Consider the following 26,132-nt stretch of genomic DNA (forward strand, 5'->3'; position numbering starts at 1 on the left):
TACATGGTATAATAACAAAATGAATGCCCGTAATAATAAAATAAATATTCAAGTCACCTGGAGATCCAGAACATTACCACTACTGGCGCAGCCACCTGTTCTTTGCCATATCATATTTCCTTTTAAGTAAAAGCATCTAGGGATGAAAACATTGGCATTAAGCGTAGCTCTGAACAAAAATTTCAAATCAAAGACTATAAGGATAAAAGCTGAATTCAAATTATTGTGAATAAGGGAAAAGATAATCAAGTATTTAAACCTTCAACTGTGATGGAGGTAAATACTGTTACCCCCAGCAATCTCAATACACACTTCTTTTCATGTAAACTCAAAGTTAAATGAGAAGACCACACCTTTTCTTTAATATTGAGACTACACTTGCAGGTTCCTTTTCTTTATACAAACGTTGGCAATGAGAATAGAGAACTTGGCTACTAGTACATAGATAAGTAGCCATTCCTTGTGACTAAAAGAAATTGTTTATTTGAAATTCCCTGGGGAAATGGGGAAGCAAAACCATGAAGTACACACCAAAAAGCAACTGCTAATCTGAATGAGATAAAAAGCCACTCTAAATACGTACAGCATAAGAAATACGGTGACTGTATATGTAGGAGAGAAAATGATTGAAAATTCCCACACAGAAATACTAATAGCACACTGAATTACCCGAGGTGCTCAAATAATGAGAATTTTCATGACAATTTAGAGAAATGGGCTTAAATTTAATATGTGGTTGGTTATTAATTTTTCTTTATAAATAGATACAGCACAACATCAGAAAGATACCTGTGAAAGGCTTATCAGTTGAGAATCCTGCAATGCAAGACTCATTCTAACATAATAGTGGGCTTACCTTGTGGCAAAGAGAATCATCCTAGATAACAACCCTCTGGCCAACTGCATGTCATATTCAGGAGTGGGATAAAAAGCCATTTCATCCCGTTAACTGCTCTTTCTTTTCCTCCCTGGGCTGCAAAGGCTTCTCAACGATTCCATGCAACTCCCATCAGACAGCCTGAACCGCCTGGAACTCACTGAGCTCCGTGCATGTGGGAGGGACTCATTCCTAGCCACCTCTGTAGATTGCCCATTAAAATTCAATTCCTGCTCTCTAAGAGGGAAGAAGAGAGAGTGACCCTTAGTAACTTCCCCTGAGAAGAACCAGCATCTTAGACAATAGCACACAGCTTGGGAATGCCAGAATTCTATTCTGTGGGCAGGAGGAGGAGGGAAGGAAGGAAAATCATCTGCTGATAAAATGCATCAAACTGCAATCAGGAAGTTTCCTTTTTAATTGATCTTCTCTGCTAAACCTGCACCCTCCTCCACGTGCAAAAATGCGTGTTGATTGCTTTAAGCTTCCCACCCTTTGGAGGCTACTGAAAGAGGTCCTACACCAACATCCATGGAGGCTTCCTGAGACACACTGTCCTGAGCTCACAAAGTCAGCAGGACGGGGACAGAACTCACTGCCAATGGAAGTGCAAGTGCCAGCTGCTAACCTTGCTACCCAAATAAGGATGAATGAAGAGTCAAAGCCTGAGCCTCTACGACGCATTCATCTCAATTTACTTTACAGAGCACATATCACCATGTATGGTAAGTGCTTACTGATTAGATGAGATGGTCATTATAGTGATGGTGGTGACTGGTGGTGGAGGATGAGGAAGGAACAGGAAGTTCATGGAGGAAAGCACTGGCTTGGAAAATCTTGAGTTTTAAGCTGGAACATTTTGTCTCTTGAACTAACTCATTGAACTACCTTAGCCTGAGGCTTGACAGATTTTAGGGAGAAGTTCTGCCGAGATAAGTTAGATCATAGGACTCCTATTGACATGTCAGACAAAAAAGAACTCAGGGATCCAAGCAAAAAAGGGAAGGTGGGATTGGATGTGTGTGACTATTAAGCCCTGGACCACTAAGAGCTTCTCTCTCTCTTTACCTTGGTGGTTTGGCTGGTCTCTGTATATACCTGGAGTGAGGGTGGAGGGGAGTTTCTTCCTTTTGCTCTTTCCTTTTTCTTATAAATAAGTGAGAAAATCATTTCTGGCTATTTTCTCCATGAAAAAGGAGCTACACATACTCATGACCCATTGGACTTGGAATTAGCTCATGAGGTGATCCCAGCCCTTTTCAATTTCAAAATCGGTGCAGGCTTCTGTGAGCTGTCATGAATTAGACTTGCTCAGTGCCCACTACTAACCTTCCACCTCAACACCTGTGAGACTCCTAAGATGATAAGCACATCATGTCTGCTCTGTCTGAAGACATCAGCACCTCACCTCTTCCCATATTTCAAAACAGGACTTAGACCACAGCCAGCTTGAAAGAATTCTCAACGGCCAAAGCTGGAACAATTTGAGCAATAAAATATATAACAGTATTGGATTATAACCCACAAAATAAAATAATAGGAAGGAGTCCTTACTGATATAAATAGTAAGGATAAATAAATAAATGGAGGAAAGAGACAGCTCTTCATTACAGAAGACTTCCAATTAATAAATGTGGGGGCTTCCCTGGTGGTGCAGTGGTTAAGAATCCACCTGCCAACACAGGGGACACGGGTTCGAGCCCTGGCCTGGGAAGATCCCACATGCCGTGGAGCAACTAAGCCTGTGCGCCACAACTACTGAGCCTGCGCTCTAGAGTCCGCGAGCCACAGCTACTGAAGCCCGTGCGCCTAGAGCCCGTGCTCCACGACAAGAGAAGCCACCGCAATGAGAAGCCCGCGCACCGCAACGAAGAGTAGCCCCCGCTCACCGCAACTAGAGAGCCCGCGTGCAGCAACGAAGACCCAACGCAGCCAAAAATAAATTTAAAAAAACAAAAAATAAATAAAAATAAATGTGGAAGGAATGAAGGAAATACAGACTTACCTTTAGAACATTACAATAATAATTGTCACAGACAATATCCGTTGATAGATGCTAAAATCAGTGGGAGAAAGTTTGAGGAAAAACAGAATATTTGTATAGCCTCAAAGCTATCTCCCCCCAAGATATGTATTCATTTACAAGGAGACAGACAATAACTTTACAGTGAGGAAACCTGGCAACTTCACCTTAACCAGGTAATCAAGGTTAACATCACCAGTAGTAAAACATATCGACACCATGTAACCCGGGAGAGGACACACTAAGAAGGACACATCACTTCTATGGTATTCTTGCCAAAAATGCTCAACCTCAATCCAACCATGAGACAGTATCAGACGAACCGAAATAGAAGGCATTCAACAAAATAACTGGCCCATACTCTTCAAAAGTGTCAAGGTCATAAAAGACAAGGAAAGACTGAGGAAGTATCACAGATTAGAGGAGACTAAGGAAACATGACAATTAAATACAACGTAGGATCCTGGAATGGAAAAAGGACATTAGTGGGGGGGAAAAAAGGTGAAATCTGAATAAAGTCTATAAAGCCTTAGAGTGTGTAGTTGATAGTATTACATCAATGCTAATTTCTTAGTTTTAATATTTACACTATGGTTTTCAAAGATGTTAACATTAGAGAAAGGTGGGTGATGGGTGGATGGGAAATCTCTGTACTCTTTTCACAGCTTTTCTGTGAGTCTAAAATTATTTCAAAACAAAAAGTAAAAAACAACATGGGCAGGATTTGGGATCTGAATAAATTGGATGAGAACCACACCAATTTCCAAGTTCAGTCCAACATCAGTAAAACTTGGGTTGCAGAGACCTCAGAGGATAGGGAAGAGTTATGAGGTGGACTATTGTAGGGGCTTATGATATACTTTTGGAGACAAGACACACACAAGTAAAATTCTTAGAGTATAAGTAGAGTAAAAATTCCAGGCAATAGGATAGGAGCAGGCGTGATGTATGCAACATCCAGGTCATGACTTTTTCAAAAGGAAATTGCTTGCCTATGTGCTCCCTCACAGTCTCCCTTCATACAGACACAGCATCAGGAGCCAGTCTTGACCACGCTGATGACGGCAACTCCAGCTTGTGTTAAAGATAATCGCTTCATGGTTATAATGACAATCTCTGCATGGTTAGGATGCCAACTGGACATACATTGAGGTTCATTTGTTTCATCCAACTGTTAAGGATTGTTTTATGAAATATTTCAATTGTTTCAAGCTCAAACCAAGGTCTGTGTGATTCCACTCTTCACGCTCTTAGCCCCACCTAGTCTCAGCTCTCCCTGCCTTCTGGCAAATGGTCCCACAATTACCCCAGTGCCCCATGGCTGAAACTAAGCAGTCACACACTTTAATCTCCCTTCTCCCACCCTCACCTGCTCTTGATCTGTCTCCTAAATTCAAACCAAATCTGTCTCATCTCTTGTCCCATCACCACCTGCTAAGTTCAAGTCTCGATCATTGCCCACCCAGGCCAGGGCAGTAACTTCCTAACTACGACTCTCTGGCCTAAAGTACTCTGGCACTGTTGCTACATTAACCTACACACCTCAGTGGAGTCTCGTTAAATAAAAGGCTCTGATCCTCTACATTTTGAAGATCCTAGGAGGCTGAAAGGAATAGCAGTAAGCTTGGGGATTCTTCTTCAGGCTGTCCCTGGAGCAACCTTTTTCCAGCTGCTTCTCTTATAGATGGAGTCTTCTGCAAATCTCAGCCTCTCCTCAGCTGGTATGTTCAAACTTCTTTTGAATCCTTTTTTCAAAGAAAACCTTACAAAGAATCTTAATGTAGACACCATATACAAGTGTTGTTGGACTGTAGGAAATATAACAAATACTTTAAGGTATATTTGCATATCCATAAACATGGGTAATTGCATAAATCTAAGTTTATAATGTTTATTTATTTCTAATCCAAGCCCACGTGTCTACATGAGAGAGCCACGCCCCCCACACTGAAATCAGGATAATTGACAACAATGATAACGAACATCTACTGAGCGCTTACGATGGGCCAGGTACCACTCGAAGTGTTTTATGTATATTAGCATTTTCAATCCTTTCAGCAACTCCTTGGGGTAGATTAGTTCTTAAACTCATTTTATAGATTGGAAACAAAGTTTAAATAACTTGCCTGCAGTTATCTATTAAGTGGCAGAATCAAGATTTGAATTCTAGGTAGGCTGATTCCATAGACGACCCCCATCTTACTCACTATATTATACTGCCTTTCATGCTGGCACACAGACCTACGTGACAGTGATGAAAGGTTTGATGAGAACGATGACCAGGACATCATTACACCACCACCTAATGTTTACTTCACCTGACATTTATCTCTTGTTCCCCACGAGCGGGCTCTGTGCTAAGTGCCGAATACCTTATCTCATTGAATTCCCACAGTTGTCCTAGGAAGTAGGTTCTGTTACGCTGATTGCTGAGGCGATAGAGTGGAGTGGCTGTGAGCTCAAACTGCCTGGATTTGAATCCACCGCCTCCTAACGAGATGCCTTTACACTAGTGCAAACCTCACAGCACTGGTGTGAGAATTTGATGAGGTAGGCAAAGCCCTAGCACATAGAAAGCACAGATAAGTAACTGCAAATTTTTCTTAGACCAACTCTGTAATCTCAGGACATTCCTCAACTAGAGGTAAGACGTGTTCAGTGAATATCAGTTCAGAGATGAATCAATCTTGCTGTACAATGTAACGCATTAGCCATTTCCAAAGTGTAAGATGTTGGTGTATCTCTTTTAGTGTTTTTAATTATAGCTTTAAATACAGTTGTCAATGTTTTTTAAAAAGATATTTGCATCAAATGATTTGAGGGACCCCCAGATTACCTCCCAGGAACTTGATGCTTCCTCAGAACCTAGTTTGAAAACTGTCATTCGGATGGTTATCCTTCTGAACCCCGAGCTTCCATCTGACCTCCTCGTTCCGCCCCTCCTCAGCTCTCTCACTCGTCTGTGTTCTTGACCAGCCTTGCCCCCAATTCCCTCTTCCAGCAGCCAAGCCCCTCTTCCGAACCGCTCAGCGCAGCCCTCCGTGCCTCTTACCTGTGCTTCAGCCGAAGTTTAACCCCTCCTGACCATACTGCTTTCCTGTGCTGGGGGTCAGAGGTCAGGTGCCCTGGGCTGAAGGACTCAGAGGTGCCTGTATCTGCAGGGTCCGGGTCTGCACACGCATCTCTGGCAAAAATAGGAAAACAGGAAGTTGAGCATGATGGTGTTCGTGGGCAGGGGGCACGAATGAATCCGACCTGGAAAATGCATGAGGATTAACCCTGGGGTTAGAGGAGAGCAGCACAGCTGAGCGCAGAGGTCTAAGCCTGCACCCACCTAGGCGCTCTGCCCGAAGGAAGGCAAATGCGCTACCGGGGGTCTTCATCCTCTCCTATCTGTGTTTCTGTGAAGCAATAACGTGCACTTCCCAATCTTAGAACACCAGATTTTTCCAGCCAAGGGGGAAAGAAATATATATTGACTGTTATGAAGATGAACCCTCCTATAACTCAGTAGCCATTGGTAAGTAAGTGAAAAACTGGCCTCACTGAAGCAAACCGTCCAAGGTGGTGGTTCCCTGAGACAAGTCCCCGCGGCCTCCTGTCTCGGTTTCGCTGGAAGGAGAGCGATCCTCCAGTGCAGCAGCCCTCGCTCCGTTCAGTGGGTGGCAGCTCAGGAGCACATGCCAACCCTTGAGGCCGAGCTACTTCAGATTGTTTAGATTCCACTGTGCTGCAGGCAAGCCTTCTGTGTGTCCATTTAACCACCCCCCCCCCCCACCGCCCACTCCCTAACACCATTCCCATAGCTCTTTCCCTCCATACTCCCAGGCAGGCAGAGAAAAATGTTAAGCCCCGAGCGCCCAAGGCGTCCCACCATGGGAACAGATGTATTTCTTCTCCGGAGGAGAGTCTTGGCTCCTGAATTTCCAAACACCCTGACTGCACCTTCAAGGCCTCCTCTTGATCAGACTGTGTCCCCTGCATCAGGTTCCGAGGAGGGTTTGCCACACTGGGTACCAGTGGTGTGTTTTCGTGTCTGTCTTTGAGAGCCAACTGGTAGCCCCTGCACCACGTCCTGTAAGCAGGCATCCGGAGAAGGCGCAAATGCCTACTGTTTCTCCTCTGCATAGGACTTGGCTGAGAAGGGGTGGGATTATGAATGGTGTTGATCTCTTTGTATTTCAGGACAGGGAGGGAGATGACCAGGCAGTCAGCAGGGAGTTTCTACTTCTAAGCTAAACTTTTCATCCTTAGTTTTACCTAAGCATCATTACCTCCTTTGTGACATTACTTTTCTCACCAAATTTAAGATTCCTGGCTTTGAGTATATTCACTATTCCCCTAGACTTGAAGTCTGAAGACCTGGTTGAGGTTCTGTCACTCGTGAGCTGAATGACATTGGGAATGCAAACACTGAGCCCCAGGCTCCTTATCGGGAATGTGAGAATAAGAGGCAGAGCACACAGTGTAGAAGACTGGCCCTGGAGTCTGTGAGCCAGAGTCCTGACCTTACCCTCTGACCAGCTCGGTGACCTTGTCCTCTCTGTGCCTGTTCTCGCGTCTCTGAAATGGGTGCAAAGGACCAATGGCTTTCATAGGGTTGTTGAGACACTTAAATAAACTAATTCAGATAGAGCACTTAGGATAGAGTCTGGTACATATTCGGCCCTCAGCAAATCAGCTCCTGTTATTATATGTATCCTGCAGAGTTGCTATAAAGTTTCTAGATAATGTCTATTAACTGTCTAGCATAGTGCCTACACATGGGGTATGTGCTTAATTAACGAATCATTTTCATTACTGTCTTCAACAGTACCTTCATTTTAGAGCTCCTTTCAGCTAAGATGTCGTGTAAAATAGACACAATTAAAAAGACCTAATTTATGCCGGAAATAGCAGCAAAAAGAGTTTTGTCCAGAGTTAGCATGTCAGAGCCTTTTGCAGAATTCATCATGTGGTCTCCAATTAGGATTTCTACAACCCTCAGCGGCACCAACCCCAATGGCCATCTGGCTTAAGCTGAGGTGGAAAGTATACTCAAAGGTATCTCATCGTCACATGAACATAAAGATGACACAAACATACACAGCATATCCAAGACCACCCATTGGTAGAATCCATTCCGACAGCAAGCTTGCCTTTCCAGCTCTCCTCTAGACCCTGACGTTGTCTGCTGGGGAAAAAGAATAAAGACCAGGCCTGAGCTTTCAAAAAAAACACTGTGGCGTTTAATAACTTCCTCGTTTTTTTTTTTTTTTTTTTTTGCCTAAACCACAATTGCTGGCTCTGTCCTTTCTGCACAATGGCTGAGCCCTTTTCTCTTTCCTTACCCCCTCCCCCCTCTCTGGGAGGCACCAAGGGACGGAAAGTCCAGGGTGAAAGCTGTTGGAGTGAAGGGCTGGCAGGAAGAGCAGGCAAATGGGAAGGAGATGGAAGCAAGAACATGAGACTGTGTTATCTTCTTAAGGATTTTCGGTGCATGATCCTTTTCAACCCTGGCAGAGAAGGGCACCCCAGCGATGCCCTCCAGGGGACCAGCTGACGTTAACAGCTGGGTGCGAGGGTTCATAAAACCAGGGTTGGGGTTGATTGCTGCTGACGGCGGCCCCCAGGCTAAGTCACAGCACAGCCTCCCTGCTAATCTTCACCTCCCCCCACCCTGGATGGGCTGGCTCCTGAGTAGGCTGTCAGAATGCACAACACCAAGGAGGAAACAGGTTGCAAGGAATGCAGGAAGAATCACCAGCACCCAGAGCACTGCTTTTCTGGAATAACCTCCTTCTGGAATAACCTGGACGACAAACACACGTGTTTAAACTCACACGTTCTAACGAAAAGAAATTCCATAGTGAATCTTGTTGGCAAAACTAACGAGATGTTTTTGAAGGCTCTTTTTAACATTGTTTCTTGCTGTTCTCCAGTCTCAGTATCACAAACTATGAGTGAAGACACAGGAATCGGAGCTGACTTGAGAAGATTTAACGGGGGCTAGAAAAAAGACTGTGATCCACTCTCCCAGTATCATCTTTCTTTGCCAGATAGTTAAGAAACAAAAGAGCCACGCCAACCACCTACGTATTTCTACTCTCTATGATGAGTACATTCATCTTCCCAGCCCTCACCATTCATAATTCATGAATATATACGGACTGCCTTACTATTTGGTATTTTAATAGAGTCCTTAAGTGCTTTCTGAACTGAGTTTCAAGCCAATATTGAAGAAAAAGTTCTGGATCGTCCTGTTTTTGTAGCTCTCTTCAGCACCATGAAAACTGGGGAGGGTCCGGGGAAGCTGGAGAGAAAGACATACAGAGCTGGGCCGGGCCCGATATCGTGGTCTCTCCAGATCCCTTGCGCTCCTGGTTTCTACTGCGTTTAGATGCGGATGGGTAGGGGGGCTCCTATCTCCTTAGCATGGACCGTTACAACCTTAGGAAGAGCTTGGTTCTCACAATCAGCAGTTTCGTCCTTTTGGTTGTGTTCTATCCAGGAACACCTTTCCTGACAGCCGCATCCATTCCTGTCCCCACCAACCCAGCACCTACCCAGCAGCCGGCACTACCTTTAAATAAAGTAAGTGGATTATGTCATCTCTAGTAATAAAACTTGTGTAGCTTCCCCATGCACTCTGGAGGAACTCCAAGTTCCTTAACTTGGCTGTGAGGTCTCCAGTGACCTGGCTCCTGCCCACCCTTTAACACCTCCCCTCTCCTTCGCCCTGTCCTCACTGGCCTGGCCCGGGCTCCCCAAGCCTGCCAAGCTCTCCACTTCACACATGAGGTTCCCTCCACCTGGAACAGTCTTCCTCCCGATTCTCCGCCTGGCTGGCTCCCCCTCAGCCTTCTGGTCCCGGGTGGGACATCACCTCCTCAGAGACGGCTTCCTCTACCTCAGAGAGTCTCTTCCCGGCACCTGGTCGTTCCCTTGGTTGCACCTGGAACCGCATGTAAATGTTCATTTGCACACGGTAGGTACCGGACAATAAGTGCAACAAGGTCAGGGCCCATGGCTGACTTTTCTTCAGTTTTGTGCTTTTAAACCACTACATACCCAGGGCCTGAGACAGTGGGTGGGTCATGGGAGGCACACAACACAGATTGATAGAATGAATCATAGTTGATTGTAAAGGGAATAATTGTGTAATGCATCCAAGGTGGAGCTCTGTGCCCTTCAACTCTTAAAGGCATTAAATTGTTTACAATATATGTTTTGGGGAAGGTAGGGATCTCTTTTCTTGCAGTCACTTTCTACATAAGGTTGTGAGTCGATTTCTTTGTGAAAGTAGAATTCGGCTCTAACTCTTGGTCCCTGTCATCAACAGCTGCTTTCGTGGAGTAGAGAGCAGTGTTGGGGGACCACTGGCCAAGCCCTTCGACAAACAGTTGGTGCAGCTCAGCGCAGTTCTGCCGCCTTATGTTTCGAAGGAGCCAGAATGCCTTTTGAGATTAAGCAGACAGAAGTGCATTTATACAGGGCTAAGTTGTCCTCAGAGCCCTCTGGAGAAATTCCTTCGGATTTAGGCCAGGTGCTCGCGTGTATTCGTTTTCATAATTTGCTTCATGAAAAGTCGTGTTCGCGGTTTCCTAGGTTTCTGTTTTCTCTCTGTGCCACTCTGTGTCCATCACGCAGGAAACTGGTCCCACCATCATCTCTGCATCCTGTTAGCAGGCCTCTAGTATCATCACCTCAGGCTCCCCAGCACTCTTCCCTTCAGTCTCTGGGAGGCGGAGAGGGCCTGGATTCTCGGCTTCTTCAGTGTGCAGAGGAAGATTTTAAGAACTGATGCCCTTAGGTTCAGATTTGTGTTCTTAGCCTAACGTAGCTGTTCTTCGTTTGCTGGTGCCTGGGCATTTATCAAAGGTTTCACAGACATTCTCAATGAACTGCCCTTTCTTTAAAAGCCCCTTGTTCCTATTACTGGCCTTTTGGTACCTATGTATTTAGACTTAACCTTTCGGGTCACTGTCCCTTCATTAGTCTCCTTTCTTGTTTTTTAAATCATTATTTACCATCTAGGAAGCTGTTCACACTGCACTCTCTCAGGCCTGTATCCTATGCAGTGCGTTCCATCACAGGCATGCCTTTTACTTGTCCTCAAAAACCTCTTCTTGGGCTTCCCTGGTGGCGCAGTGGTTGAGAATCCGCCTGCCAATGCAGGGGACACGGGTTCGAGCCCTGGTCTGGGAAGATCCCACATGCCGCGGAGCAACTAGGCCTGTGAGCCACAATTACTGAGCCTGCGCGTCTGGAGACTGTGCTCCGCAACAAGAGAGGCCGCGACAGTGAGAGGCCCGCGCACCGCGATGAAGAGTGGCCCCCGCTCGCCGCAACTAGAGAAAGCCCTCACACAGAAACGAAGACCCAACACAGCCAAAAATAAATAATTAATTAATTAATTAATTAATTAAAATAACTTTAAAAAAACAAACAAACCTCTTCTTCCTGCTCACCCACCTTGGTTTGGCAGCGTGGTTATTACAGGGGGGCCATACATAACCCTTCAGCCATGCACAGAGGTGCTTTGTATGTCTCGGCCCTGTGTCTGTTTGTACCTCCTGCTCCCCTTGCTGATGCTTTTTCTCACTTGATTTCCCCTGAAACCTCCCAAATGGATCAAGTGTACAATTTATACCATTGACATTCAGCATATTTCTGACTCTTTCTGAAACCACAAGCCTAACTATCTCCAGATCTTAAGCCCGTGACCTCTATGCCAGCCTTGCACGGAGACTGGAAAAGGGTGGGTAGGGGAAAAAGCCAAATGATTAGCCAGATCTTTTAACCTACCTATTAAATATTTAATCTGCTCTGGATTTATTTTTGGCTTCAGTCCCTCCACCCACTGGGCCCTATGACATAGCTAGCCCAGGGCAAGCGCATAAGAAAACCAACGGCCCTCATGCAAGGGCTTATATTAAACTGGTGATATCTTTACCACTGGAGCATCTGGCCCTAGCCGTAAACACTGAGTCTGATCTTCAATCAACTCTAGTGAGTAGCAGGCTGTAGAATGAACAATGTAGATTCCGCAGCCAGATGCCTGGGTTCCTATTCTGGCTCTGTCGCCTAGTAGGTGTTTGACTTTGGGCAGGTCACTCAACCTCTTGTGTCTCAGTTTCCTCCTCTATAAAGTAAGGATAATCTTAACACCTGCATCAAAGGATAGTTGTGAGGCTTGAATGAATTAATATGTGTAACGCACTTAGAACAATGCCTGGCAGTGTTCACTTCTTACCAATAGAAAGGAAACTTACATTTCTTGGGCACAGAGTACGTACCAGATACCATGCTTTAAAAAGTTATTCATTAATCTTATCATTTGAGACAGCAATGATCCTCATTTTATAGATAAAGAAAGCAAAAAGAAAGAAAACAAGTAGAAAGAAGTCTGGCCAGAGACCAGGCCACCCCTCATGAAATGCCTCTGAGGGTCCCGGGACTTTGCTTACTTTTTTCTTAGGCATCAGCCACATGCCAATCCACACTTGCCTGGCATTTCTGCCACATGACCCTTTTTCCATTCATATGAGACAAAAAGATACTAATGAAGACAAAAGACCAGCAAAAGTACCAAAATGTTACTACTGGGTGATAGAATTATGGGTGATATTTTTCTTCTCTTTCTCTATACCTTGCAAATTGTTTACAATTAACATTTATTATTTTAACTATCAGAAAAAGTAAAACTAGCCTTATTTTTTTTCCTTACTAGAATGGGTCTCAGTCTAATTTCTCCATATTTTTAAAGGAAAACCTTTGTCAGGAAATGGCAGTGGAGCTATCTACCCTGGGAGTAAATCTGGGCAGTGAAAAGACTTCATGCTGGTGGCAGGGTTTACTTTGGGATCCCTAACAACCGTGGAAAAATACCTGGAGGAGGAAGCAAGATTGCTGGGAAACCAGTATCAGTAGAAAGTGATGTAATCGTCTTAAGAAAGTGAGGTCTCTGCCTTTCTTCCCTCCCACCCTCTCCTCTCCCTAGTGTCCAAGGAAACATAACAGTTCCGTACTTTAATATTGTCCATTATAGCTTGAAAGTACCTTCCGTGCGTTAGTCCATTGGGCCCTCATAATAATGCTAAAAAGGGCGAGTACAGCAGGTATTATTTATCCCCACTTAACAGATGTACAGACAGCCTCGGACAGGGATAGTTACTTGCTTGAGTTCAGGACCTGTAAGCTACATGAAGTCAGCGTCCCTAACTCTAACTTCCATGCTCTGTCATTTCATATCGCCTGTAGAGTCTACAATCCTAAAAGTCCTCTGACGCAGGTGACAAACAATAGCAAAGCTTCTTTAAAGGGAAAGCTTCTTCAGAAGAAAGTCAGAAGTTACCGAAGGCTACTGCTCAGATGGTTCCCCTCTCTGTCCCTAGCCCAAATGTCCCTAGATCTAGACAAATGATGAGACCAGATTTTGGAGGGCTCCCCACCCTCACCCTTGCCACCCAGACTGCACCTTGACCCGGAACTTCCTCAGACTGCTGACGTGGATACAGGACACGCTTCATGTCGAGACTCTCAGAGCACACTTCTACACCCAGCCCAATCATCCATTCACTCAATCAACAATCGCTAAGGGTCAACCACGGACCACACAATGGATTAGGCATTAGGCTTGCAATGGTGGCAAGCCTGTTTAGACAAGAAAATCTCCCAGTCCAAATTCCTAAGACCTCCCGCTCCCAGACCACACAGCACGGTGTAGTACCAGTTACGACCTCTAGGAGAGCATGTTGGAGAGGATCTACTAGAGATGAGAAGAGCAAGAAAGTGAACAAGAAGCAACATGGTGGGGGGTCCCAGCAGCTTGGGCAGTGGCCAGGCAGCCCAGCTTTGTGAAGGCTCTTGGCGCACCTGGCACATGCCCACCCTGCCTCCACGATGCCCAAGAGGAAGGTCAGCTCCACCCAGGGGGCAGCAAAGGAGGAGCCCAAGAGGAGACCAGCTCCTGAGAAAGTAGAAACAAGCTAAAAAAGGTGGCAGGAAAGGATAAATCTTCAGACCAAAAACTGTGAACAAAAGGGGAAAGGGGAGCAAAGGGAAAACAGGCCAAAGTGGCTAAACAAGAGACTAAAGAACATCTTCTTTTTCACCTGCAGAAAACGGAGAAACTACAAACAAGGAGAGTCCAGCCTCCCCGATGACGCAGCAGAGAAAGAAGCCGAGTCTGATTAATATCATACACCCGGTCTTATCAGTGTCTCCCTTCCTGTATACTCCAGAGGAATGTTTTTATCAACTATTTTGTAAATGCAAGTTTTTTAGTAGCTCTAGAAACATTTTTAAGAAGGAGGGAATCCCACCTCATCCCATTTTTAAAGAGGTAAAATCAGTTGCTGACTGTTTATTTTTCGGTACAGCCAGATGATAGTGGGATATTGAACGTGTGAGGCTTTGATTATCTTGGGTGTCAACTTAACATTCCATAGACAGGGGTAATTTTTATATCCCATAATACAAAGCATACTAATTTGGAGTCAGTAGTGCATTTAATATGTCTTGAACACTTTAAATTACTTCTCTTCCCATGTTGTTTTTGGTAGAATTGTTTCCTAAAGCAAACCACTCCTTGATCTTGGCTCTCCTTGTCAGAATTTTGTGCACTCTGTAATATCTTCGGTCATGGTCATCCAGTTTTCCTAGTAACTTTGTAAATATGCTATGAACAACTGAAAATTTAAGTATGTGGTGTATATGGTATTAAATCATGAATTAGTGCGACTTATGATATAACAGCATATCAAAATTTAAACATATTGGTACTTGATATCCTGTTAAGGAAAATTTGCCTCCAAATTTTAAGCTGGAAAGTCACTGGAATAACTGTTCAGAAGAGAACCACAACTACACAATTTTTTAGATTTTTGGTACATACATTAAGAATTGTGGGGCTTCCCTGGTGGTGCAGTGGTTGAGAATCTGCCTGCCAATGCAGAGGACACGGGTTCGAGCCCTGGTCTGGGAAGATCCCACATGCCGCGGAGCAACTAGGCCCGTGAGCCACAATTGCTGAGCCTGCGCGTCTGGAGCCTGTGCTCCGCAACAAGAGAGGCCGCGATAGTGAGAGGCCCGCGCACCGCGATGAAGAGTGGCCCCTGCTCGCCACAACTAGAGAAAGCCCTCACACAGAAATGAAGACCTAACACAGCCATAAATAAATAAATAAATAAATAAACCCAAAAGTTAAAAAAAAAAAAAAAAGAATTGTGTACAAATTGAAATGTCTGTGTACTCATCCTCAAAACAACCAGTAAAATCTCAATTATGAAAAGAAAAAAATAAATCGACATAGTGGAAGTAACACAGGAAAATAGATTTGGTAATGCTTCCTCCCTTATTTCCATAAAACATTAGGAAAAAGGAGTTTGGATGGCTAAGTAGACACCAAAAATGGCCATATATGCATGTACTATTATAGAGGGAAATAGTACTGGAGCAGTAGCCGGGAGGCCTGCACTCGGTTGGTACAGATGTACTTTAGGGTTCCTTTTACCTTTAACAGTCTACAAACCAAGGGGGGAAAAGGGCATAAATGACAAATCCTGAGTGAGAAAACAATTTCTCGAGTATCTCCGTCCACAAGTAATGAGCACTTCCTACACGCAGATTCCAAGCTGGAATCTATGCAGAATATAAGACAATTTCTGACTTCCAGCCTTGCTGGAGAGACACACAAAGAATCTGGAGCCAGATCAACTTGGGTTCCAATCTGAGCTCTGCCACTACTCTGTCTGAGCCTCAGGGCGTCCTCTGTAAAAAGGGGACAGAGTATGATGTGCCTGGTGACACGGCTATGGGACTAGGAAGCCTGGCATGTGATAACCACTACAAGACAGGAGCTATTATCATTTGATCCAAGTGATCTACATGAGAGAGGTGAATATGGGAAGTCACCCAAGGGGTGAAACAGGATGCTGGTATAACGATCGGCTCTTTAATTCCTTAGAAAGGGCAACAGCAAATGTCCAAAGCCTTTGGCGAGGGATATAAATATTTAACGCCACAGTGGAGGTTTTTTGCATATAGGAACAGGAAATATGGGGCATTACCTGGGCCCCTTAGGAACAGACTGGCACAGAGGACCCAGCAACCAGTGTGAAAGAAATGGTTCCTGGAACATCAAGGCTGACAGAATTGGCCTGAGGAATTCTTCTGGAGGCCTCCTCTCACCAGAGGGAGCCTCAGGCAGTGGGTAGGGATGGCACTCAGCGAAAGTGTCTGTTTTAAAAACATGATGAGCTTGGGCCCAGTTTTTTTTAGCCCCTGGAGTCCTCCCACCTCAGGCTCTGGGGAGAGAGACCCCTGCCCTCCTGCGGGCAGAAGTGGGTGGAGGGGCTCTGGCTCTGGAAGGTCCCTGGGATGGCAATGCGGTCTGTGGGAGACAGGGTCTCTCTCCCATCTACTTGCAAATAAGTTGCTCCTGTCCTAGACCTGCCTGGAGAAGAGGGGGTAGACGTTAAAAATGTAAATGGACATGGTCATTCATTGGGAGAAAATAGGTCCCTGGCTAAATTTGGCAACAGCTGAGGAATCTTAGCAAAAATGAACTCACCCCCTTGTTTGTGAGGGAGGCCTAATCCTTACTTTGCCCAAGAGGATTACTGGGTCTTAGAAAGAAGCTCACATGCACTTTTTTTAAGCTCGTGCCAACTGCATTTGTGTCCACAATATCCAAGATTCCTTCTGCTTTTTAGGGTAGATAATAGACATTCCATGCTATTTAAATGCCTCCAAATCTCAAACCTAAATGTTTCCAACCTTTGCTATTACCCAAAGTGGGACTCTGTCTCCCAAGCTTTCCCCTGGCTGTTGCTTTATATTCTTTGGAAGCACATTTTAAATGGAAGGCAAGGTACCAAATTGCAGTCAATTTGTGGAAAAGTAATTGTTTGTGGTTTACAATACACCTTTTCAAGGTGTTTGTAACTATGGTTCCACTGGCTAAGTTTCTACTTATCCCCACCATTTTTCCTTTCCTTTGATTACTATAGGGTTAGTGTAATACAGTCCAGAGTTCTTTTTCTTTTCTTTTCTTTTCTTAAATCCTGTGTGTCCCCACTCAGCCCAACACTACCCTATCCTCTCCAGGGAATTCTGGACCCACTGACATACATAACACAAAAGTGGGACTGACATAAATCTGTCTTTAGCTTAGCATGGCACTCTCAAAACATCATTAAAAAATATTACCAATTGACACCTGCGTTGGACTTTACAATTTACAAAGTATTTTTACATAACAAATTCAATCCTCATAATAATCCTATGGAATGTTCTCCCTCTTTCACAGAAAACGAAACTGAGGCACAGGTAATTTAAATAAATTGCTCAAGATCACAAATAGAGTGGTAAAACACAGACCCAACACACTATAAGGCTCCAAAGCATGCCCTTAACCACGATCTACAACAGCCATATCACCTAGGCGCTCACATATCTATAGACAGAACAAACTCTAGAAAACAGAGCTGCCTGATCCCAGGAAAAGCACAACAATTCTTCCAGTATTGGCTTCTCAGGAGCGATGATCTGTGGTGGCTTCTACTGGTAGCCACTTCTCCTCGCCTTCACCACCAGGGCTGGTTAATTTCCACTTGTAGTTACAATTCCTGTTTCAGCTCTGGGGCCAACGGAACCCTAAATGAGAACGAATTTGGGCCTCAAACGGTATCTAAAGTGACAGCTTCAAGACAAACTCTGAGCTAGTCACGTTCTCCTCTTGAACCTCAGGTCCCCACATGATCCCCCAGTTTCCTGTGCCCGCCCGGTCCTCCAGGCTGGAGGAAAACTGGCCCTGGATACCAATTCCTTCCAGACCAGAGCCTGGTCCTGTGAATGTCAACTACGCATAAACAGATGGTACTGGGCACAAAAGCCGAAGCGAAAGCAGGTGGGAAAGTGAGTGGTCACCTTTATCTGATTGGGCAGAGCAGGTCCTACCCCCTCCCCTGGGCACCAACACACAGGAGGCGGCAGCGGGCAGGAGCTTGGCAGGTCATGGGGCAACCAGGCCAGGCCAGCCGAGGGCAGGAAATACCCTGTGAGTCGTGCATCACCCCTGGTCTCCCCTCCCACTAGAACGCCAGCATGCCAAGCCTGGGAAAGGTACAGAATCCACGACAAAGAGAAGGTACTGGGCTGTGACCCCATGTCATGAAGCAGCCGCGGATGGGGGGCCTCCGCCCCAGCCAGACCTGGCTCAGTGGGGAGGCGGCCTCCTCTCACTGCGGAATTCCAGCTGCTAGTGGTGAAGAGGTAACCATGGGAACTGATACAAAGGGCTTAAAGTTGAGGGAAAGAGGCTGGAGGCGATGGTGAACAGGCAGAGTGGGCCTTCAAGTGACAGTCCTGCGATTCTCCTAACTTTAGCCGAGCAGTTACTGTGGATCAGACTAGAGACAGGCGGAGCTTGCACAGACCCAAGCAGCCTCGAGGGGTCAGCGACAGCCAGAGAGCCAAGACCCCTGTAGGTTCTTCCTGCAGATTTCTTTTCTCCCCTTCAGAGAGCGGAGCCCCAGAAGTCTCGTCCGCCAGGAACTTTGCCCTGAGATAACGTGGCTCACTTGGGTGGACAAAACTGGTACATGGTGACATTCCTTCTAACACAAGCAGCACTTTGCAAAGGGGCTCCTCCTCATGCCCCCTGGCCTCAGCCCACTGCCCCCAGCGGCACCCGCTCTGCTTGCTGGGGGGCTTTCTGGCGTGTCTTAAACAGACCTGGGTGGTTGAGGAAACGGTCCTGAGATGCCGGCTGTCAAGCTACACTGCAGAGGAGAGGCCTGGATGTTGAGAACATTAATACAGAGCATCTTGCACAAAAACCTGTACTCTGGTGGGGCGGAGTGGGGATTAAGTGAAAAGGCTCACATCTAAACAGGGAATCGTGTCTGTAGAGATATTTAACTACGTTTCCCCCTGAGGCATTCACATGTTATTTTAATTGGCCAATGTGACTTTGTATGTCTGCATTAAATCAGTAGGGTTCTCAATCTACCACTTGGGATTTCTTCTTACTTAAAGTTCTAACTCAGGGTTCTCCAGAATCTGGCAGTTGAGGAAAAGCCACGAAAATGGGGAACACAAAATATCCCGGGGCAACGGTTTACTGTTCCTCTTATGTTTTTGAAGTATAGTTGATTTACAATGCTGTGTTAGTTTCAGGTGTACAGCAAAGTGATTCAGTTATGTGTATATATGTGTGTGTGTGTGTGTGTGTGTATATATATATATATATATGCATATATATTCTAACAGGTACACACTACTATACATAAAATAAATAAGCAACAAGGGCCTACTGTTCCTCTTACTTTCAGGGCTCTGGAGCACACTGCCTTCCGGTGGAGATCAAAAAAATATCACACCTATGTCAATCCCTACATGGGCTCCACCAAGTCTAGGCCAAATGCACATTTTTTGTTCACAGGCCAGAGAGGGCCACTCACAGGAAGACTGCTGAGGGGATGGGGAAAGACCCTGACATGTTTATGAGCGCCTCTGCTGTAAGCCCCGCTCCACAAGGTTGAAAGTAGATCCATAGACCATTTAAGAACATACCAATTCTCCAGCACCAGCGTTCACCTGCATACAGCCCATAATGGTCGCCCTAGCACCACTTATTGGTGTAACTTTCTCCCTGCAGTAGTGAAATCTTAAAATAATTTTACCTAAAAGGGAAAAGTAACTGGCATCTATTATGTACCTCCTCAGTTGAAAGGCAAGATCTTGTGGGGTTCCAACCCTGGCACCTCCATGCCCTCAGCAAGCTATTTAATCTCTTCTGTGTTTGGGGGTTTCCTCACCTCTAAAGGGGGCAATAATAGTGCCTACCTCACAGGAGCGTGAGGAAGATACAAGAAGAGTTTCAGACAGTGCTTGACTCTTAGCAAGTACTCGAGAGATATTAGATATTAATACCCACCAGGTGTCAGGCTAGTTATATTTACATGTCTTTTGTCATTTAATCCTTATAACAGCCTAATCTGATCTATATTAATACTGCTTTTATCACCATTTTGCAGATGAGGAAACTCAGGCTTAAAGAAGTTAAGAACTTACCCTAAATCACTAGTAGGTAGTAGAGCTCAGATTCAAACCCAGGTGGTTCTGTTTTCACAGTCTAAGACCTTTCCACAAGACTACACTGCCTTTATAGGAGACCATTTTGTTGTTATTTTTAGTAAGGATAAGAAGAAATTCTGGTGTTTAAGAAAACAGTACCAATGGGGGAGAAAAATACCCAGGATTTTAAACCTCCACCTTAAGCAAGAGGCTTTTTTAAAAAACCAAGAAGGGCTTCCCTAGTGGCGCAGTGGTTGAGAGTCTGCCTGCCCAATGCAGGGGACACGGGTTCGAGCCCTGGTCTGGGAAGATCCCACATGCCGCGGAGCAACTGGGCCCGTTGGGCCCGTGAGCCACAACTACTGAGCCTGCGCGTCTGGAGCCTGTGCTCCGCAACAAGAGAGGCCGCGATAGTGAGAGGCCCGCGCACCGCGATGAAGAGTGGCCCCCGCTTGCCGCAACTAGAGAAAGCCCTCGCGCAGAAACGAAGACCCAACACAGCCATAAATAAATAAATAAATAAATTAAAAAAAAAGAGTGCTCTTGTTAGCTATTTAAAAAACAAACAAACAAACAAAAACCCCAACAAAACTAGCCTAAGAGAGTCCTCTGCTCTGAAAAAAAGTCCAAGAGAAATGGACACACATTCACATTCACAATCAGGGCAGCTATGAACCCTTGAGTATAAAATGACTTATTATTTATCATTGAATTCCCAGCGGCTAATACGTTATCAGTAGACGTTTGATAAATGTTTAGTGAATGAATTAAAACAACCTAAAAACAAAATGCCTCTGTTGGAGTTGGCAAAGTTTATATCATCTTTCCCAAACACTCTGTTGAACCTAAAGAATTGAAGCTTAATAGATTAAGTAAACTAGTATTATATTTACCACTCTGTGCAAGGCATTTTACTGAAAATTCCAGTTATATAATGTGTGTCTTTAAAAACAACAACAACAAAAAAGCACAATATACAGAGATCGTTTTTTCTTTTCCCCCTACATCTTTGGAAAGAGTTTATAATATGTAAACCTTTCACCTGGATTCTGTGAATGCTGTGAGCCTAATCTGGGAATTCAGCTTCAACAGCTACCACTAAATCAGTCCTCAGAAAAAGAGGGGTTTGTGGGACTTCCCTGGTGGCGCAGTGGTTAAGAATCCACCTGCCAATGAAGAGGACACGGGTTCGATCCCTGGTCCAGGAAGATCCCCCATGCGGGGGAGCGACTAAGCCCGTGCGCTGCAACTACTGAGCCTGCGCTCTAGAGCCCGCGCGCCACAAGTACTGAAGCCCGTGTGCCTAGAGCCTGTGCTCCGCGACAAGAGAAGCCACCACAATGAGAAGCCCGTGCACCGCAACAAAGAGTAGCCCCCGCTCCGCAACTAGAGAAAGCCCGCATGCAGCAACGAAGACCCAATGCAGCCAAAATAAATAAATAAAGAGAGGTTTGCCTAGTGGGTATTTCCTCTCTTTGAGGTTTACCTCTGTTGGCAAAGCAAAGCCCCACTGGTATTTTGATCAGGTAGGCAAGAACTTTAAATTTAAATTCCCTACAACCTCGAAAAAGGACCCATTACAATGAAGACACATAAAATGCTAAGGATATCGGTTAATATGTTACATAATCTTAAATAAATGAGATGGCTTTCGCAAAAAGTGCAAATAACTTTATCATTAACACCAAAACCACATATTTATCACAGTACATGGAATTATTAGCTGACATTTATTGAGTCCTTAACTAAGCTAAATACTTTCATTATCTAACTCAATCCTTACAACCACCCTATGAAGGAGATGTTTTACTCCTTTCCAACGTTTCCGGGTTCAGAGGCATTTAATAACTTGCCCAAGGTAACATAAACCTACAAGCAGAGATGGGATGTATACCATTGTCTATCTCTAGGACTTAAGTTCTTCTTCTAATTGAGCTAATGCTTCGCACACAATAAAATACATATGTCTTAATTGTTCAGTTCCATGGAGTTAGATACGGTGTAACCATCACGCAAATCAAGACACAGAACATTTCCATGGCTCCAGAAAGTCTCTTCTTACCTCTTTCTAGTCAAACTCTCTCCCACCCCCCCAACCTACCCCAAGCAACCACTAACTTTTGCAGTCACAGATTAGTTTTGCCTATTCTAGTGCTTCATAAATAGAACTGTTTGTGTATCCTTTTGTATCTGGCTCCTTTCGGTTTAACATAATGGTGGAGATTCGCCCTGGCTGTTGTGTGTGTCACAAGTTCATCCCTTTCGATTGTCAAGTAGTATTCCATTAGTATGGCCGTACCACAGGTTATCCATTTTCTTGTTGATGGACATAGGGTTGTTCCCAGTTGTTGGCAATTATGAATAAGGTTGCTACGGCCACTCTGTCCAAGTCTCTTAGTGGACATTTGTTTTCATCAACTTGGGTAAACAGCTAGGCGTGGATACGTTGAGTCACAGGGTCGATGTATGTTTAACTCTACAACAAACACAAGTTCTTAACCCCTGTACTCTACTCCCTCCAAATGGCACTAGCTTATTAACCTGTTTGATTTCTCCTTTAATACGACAAGTTCCCTGAGGGCAGAGGACCCATCTCCAGTTGCTGGGCTACCTCCCACATTTGTTGAACAAATGAAGACCACTGTCCATACTCCTATTCCTTCTTGGGCGTTACCATAGCATAAGAAAACATGCTTGGCATGCATGGAGAAATAGGACAAGCTGAAGGGTGTGAGGTGGAGTCAAAAACTGCTCAGCCAGGAGACTCTTGACTTCCCATTTTCCTTTTGACATGACCTTTCCTAGAAAGTGAACCCCTCCCAGCGATCCTGCAGGGAGGGCGAGGGGTTGCTGCTCCTGATCAAGTGACTACGGAAAGGGAGGAAGGTGTCGCTGCAATTGAGGTCACACGGTGGTTAGAATTACAGGATACTTCTGTCAAACAGGAGGGCGGAGGAAGCAGCAACCCATGAAATCCTGACCTTCTGAAAATCACCAGCAAACCAGCAGCACAGCTGGAGCTCAGGGGGACAGCCTCCAATAGAAGTTTCAGGAATACCTGGTTTTGGTGAAAGTACTACATAGTTTCTCCATTGGAAATGGAAAGTCAAGAATAAATGTTGAGGAGAAAGCAAACTGTTGATGTAAAAATGTAACCAGATTTAACACACAAGATGGGAGCCTGAAAAGAAGGTTGGGTCCAAAGTGGAGAAAGCTCTCAGGCACACCAACCTTAGCTCCAGGGTTTATTACACACACACACACCCCTTCCGGCCTTGGGAGGCAGAACTTTTAATTCCCATGAATCAATTCATTCATTTACTTTAAGTTATGGAACTTACACTATCCTCAACCTAGAACTTCTTAGAAAGTAAATAAATCATTGTTGATTTTCTATCCATCAATAGAAAAGGACTGGCAAGTCCTGAAGATAATTTAAAATCTTTCTTACCAAAGGAGAATCTTTGTTTTACATAAATCAAAACAGGGCTTCGCCACATCCTGGGCTCAGGTGTTTTTGAGGCAATCTTTATTTCCCTTTGGTCCCAGGTTATCGAGGACTGAAATTTGTTTAGAATTCCTCAATTTGGCGGTTCTGAGAGGTGACCTAGCCTTCCTTTATCCAAACAGTACTGCACTGAAGCCATCCTAGGCAGATGGATGTTTATCCTATTCTTAAAATCTCCAGGGAAGTAAATTCTCTACAACGTCCCTTGGTAACCTTCTCCAGGGTTTTATCAAGCGTATGGTGATGCAGAAACCAATAAAAAATATTAACTCTATGAGCCTAGCTACAAGCATTGGAAAGGGGTATGTGTCTGGGCACTTTGCCTTCATGGTAGAGATGTATTTACAAAACAGGCTATACAAACAGAAACCATTTGTCTGGAGCAGATGTGGGAAGCTGATTCAAGAGAAATTGCCACAATAAATTCTGTTTATTTGAACCATGAACCATGTGAATAAGTTATTGTTGGTTATAACATTTTCTAAAGTACAAATTTACTTCCTTGTCAATTCCTAATTTAAGCTCCTAAACCAGGTTTGTTAGCAATTTAAAAAAGTTCACAGCTGCAAAGTTTTCAAATGACTAGGCTTCCATGAAAAACTAGGCCTTAGCAAATAGAACGTAAATGTTATTGTTATAAACAGTTTACTTCCTTCTTAGTTCTGTATATTCCACCTTTTCTGCAGCAATTATGTAATACTTTTATAATGAAAAAAAAGATTTTAAAAGACAAAAGTTAATCATCAAAATTAATTAAAATGTAAACCACCTTCTGGTGAGATTATTTGAGGGAAGATTTAGCCATATGTCTGACCAATGTGCTTTTAATTGGAAACGATAATTTAGTCTTTAAATATTAACTAGTTAGAAATAGGAGACGCATAGAACTATCTTTAGAAGCCCCTGTGCTAAGATTTCCTGCTGCACTCTGATGTCTCACAGCAATCTCTCCATGGAGATTATATGCATGTGGGCTCCCATTCCCTTCCTCTCAAAAGCCTCCATGCACAGAAGTGCACCACAATACTACGATTAAAATAAATAAAAGTAAGTAAGTAAGTAAGTAAGTAAGTAAGTAAGTAAGTAAGTAAGTAAGTAAGTAACGCCGAAATACATCAGAGAGAAAGAGACGGTCACACCCCACCCTAACTCCCACCGGATGCTGGATGTATTGAAATTTTATAACCTCTCCCCCACTCTTCAGCAAAGCACTTTTAATCTCTCTGGGAACTCAGGGTAAAGCATGTGTCAGGTATAATTTCATTTTCATGATTTAAGTTTTGCTGCATGACAGTGGAACACAACTTTAAAAAGAAATCGCCTTAAGATCTGGAACAAGTGGAAGGGGGGAGGGGCAGGCATGCCCCTCAAAAGCACACTTGGGATCTTTCCTACGGAAACAAATCCAGTAACATTAAGAAAGGCATGTCGTTCTAAACTCAGTAGGAGCCCTCGTGGGAAGCAATTTATCAAAATTAAAATATTTCACAGATCATTTCTTCTGAAAAGTTTTCGTGCTGTCAATAATCTGCAATTCTTTTCCCCTTGGAGTGGCACTTTCTGCCTTCCTAATAAAATTTTTAAAAAGAAAAAAAAAGGCCAAGGCCCACGAGTGTCAGGAGACCCTCGGAGCGCGCCACCTACCCACCCCCATCAGGCCGGCAGCTGGCAGAGAAAGCCCGCCCGGGGACCCATCCTCACAGGCAGGATTTTCTAGAGTCGCCGCAGGGACCGAAATAGACACCCTTTAGAAAACAGACGGCCGGGCCCCCGCCCTCCCTCCCCCGCGGCCCAGGGGAATTGGACCCGAGCCCCGCACTCACCATCGCCGCTGGCCGGGCCGCCGCCGCCTCCCCCCGGGGCCGCGCGGGGCTCCGGGCCGACGCCAAGTTCAAACCTCGCCGCCGCTGCGAGGAGGCGGCGCGGGGCATCGTCTGCTGGGCTCGGCCGCGCTCAACAATGGGCGGCTCGGCCGCGCCCAGCGCGCTGCGCCCCGGCTACAGCGGCTGCGGTGCGACGGGCCCGGGGCGCGCGGCTGCTGGGGGGTGAACCCGGGCGAAGGGCCCGGAGGGTGCGGGGGGCACCCGACCACTAGGCCTCCCCGGCCGCGGGGGCCGCGCTGGAGGATCCGCGCTCGCTCGGCGCTCGCCACCAGGTAATCCCACAGGAAGCCTCCCGGATTGGCCCGGACGCTCAGGACGGGATTTGCATTTCAATGGCAGCGCTGGCTCCCTAAGGTTTGAAAACGGATTCTGGGCTGCGAGAGTCGGGCTCCGCTAGCCCCTCCGCAGTCAGCGTCCTCGGGTCCTCGTGGTATTAAGGGGACCGACGCACACACTCTCAGGCCCTGCTTTATCGGTTCACAGTCAGAAAGGTGTCTTAACTCCACCTCCCCGCCCATTTTGAAATGAAGAGGGAGCCAAAAGAAAAAGAGCCACTTCAAGAAGCCCGCGCTCGCTTTTCAGGGGCTATATAGTTAGTAATTGATCAAATGAAGCATGAATGAAGAAGCAAGGTAAAAAGTTCACATCTTTTTTTTTTTTTTTTAAAAGCACCTCACATTACAAGGAAAATAACCATCTACGGAGAGTGTGTCCTTTTTCAGTATAAATCAACCAGAGAATTTCAGGTTGTTGCTGAACGCTAACGCTGTTGAAACC

At 45.1% G+C, this 26,132-nt stretch overlaps 1 protein-coding gene and 1 long non-coding RNA gene across 9 annotated transcripts in view; one reads left to right on the top strand and one right to left on the bottom strand.

Annotated features, from left to right (window-relative positions):
• The window catches only part of SHROOM3 (shroom family member 3), a 311,421-nt gene that overhangs the window by 53,194 nt on the left and 232,095 nt on the right, over positions 1 to 26,132 (bottom strand). For 7 of the 8 annotated variants that reach the window (XM_082463698.1, XM_082463699.1, XM_082463701.1 and 4 more), the window contains one exon: positions 5,953 to 6,084. In XM_082463698.1, the coding sequence (XP_082319824.1) occupies positions 5,953 to 6,084 (132 nt within the window). Of the gene's footprint in view, positions 1 to 5,952; positions 6,085 to 25,295; positions 25,612 to 26,132 lie in introns of those variants that run through there. The other variant, XM_082463703.1, reaches the window with a different exon arrangement.
• LOC309661898 overlaps positions 25,517 to 26,132 on the top strand; it is a 33,229-nt gene continuing 32,613 nt past the window's right edge. The window contains exon 1 of the long non-coding RNA XR_014264350.1: positions 25,517 to 25,627. This is a non-coding gene — a long non-coding RNA (uncharacterized lncRNA). The remainder of the gene's footprint in view (positions 25,628 to 26,132) is intronic.

This window comes from Balaenoptera physalus (genome assembly GCF_965194825.1).
Source record: "Balaenoptera physalus genome assembly, chromosome: 5".
NCBI lineage: Eukaryota > Metazoa > Chordata > Mammalia > Artiodactyla > Balaenopteridae > Balaenoptera > Balaenoptera physalus.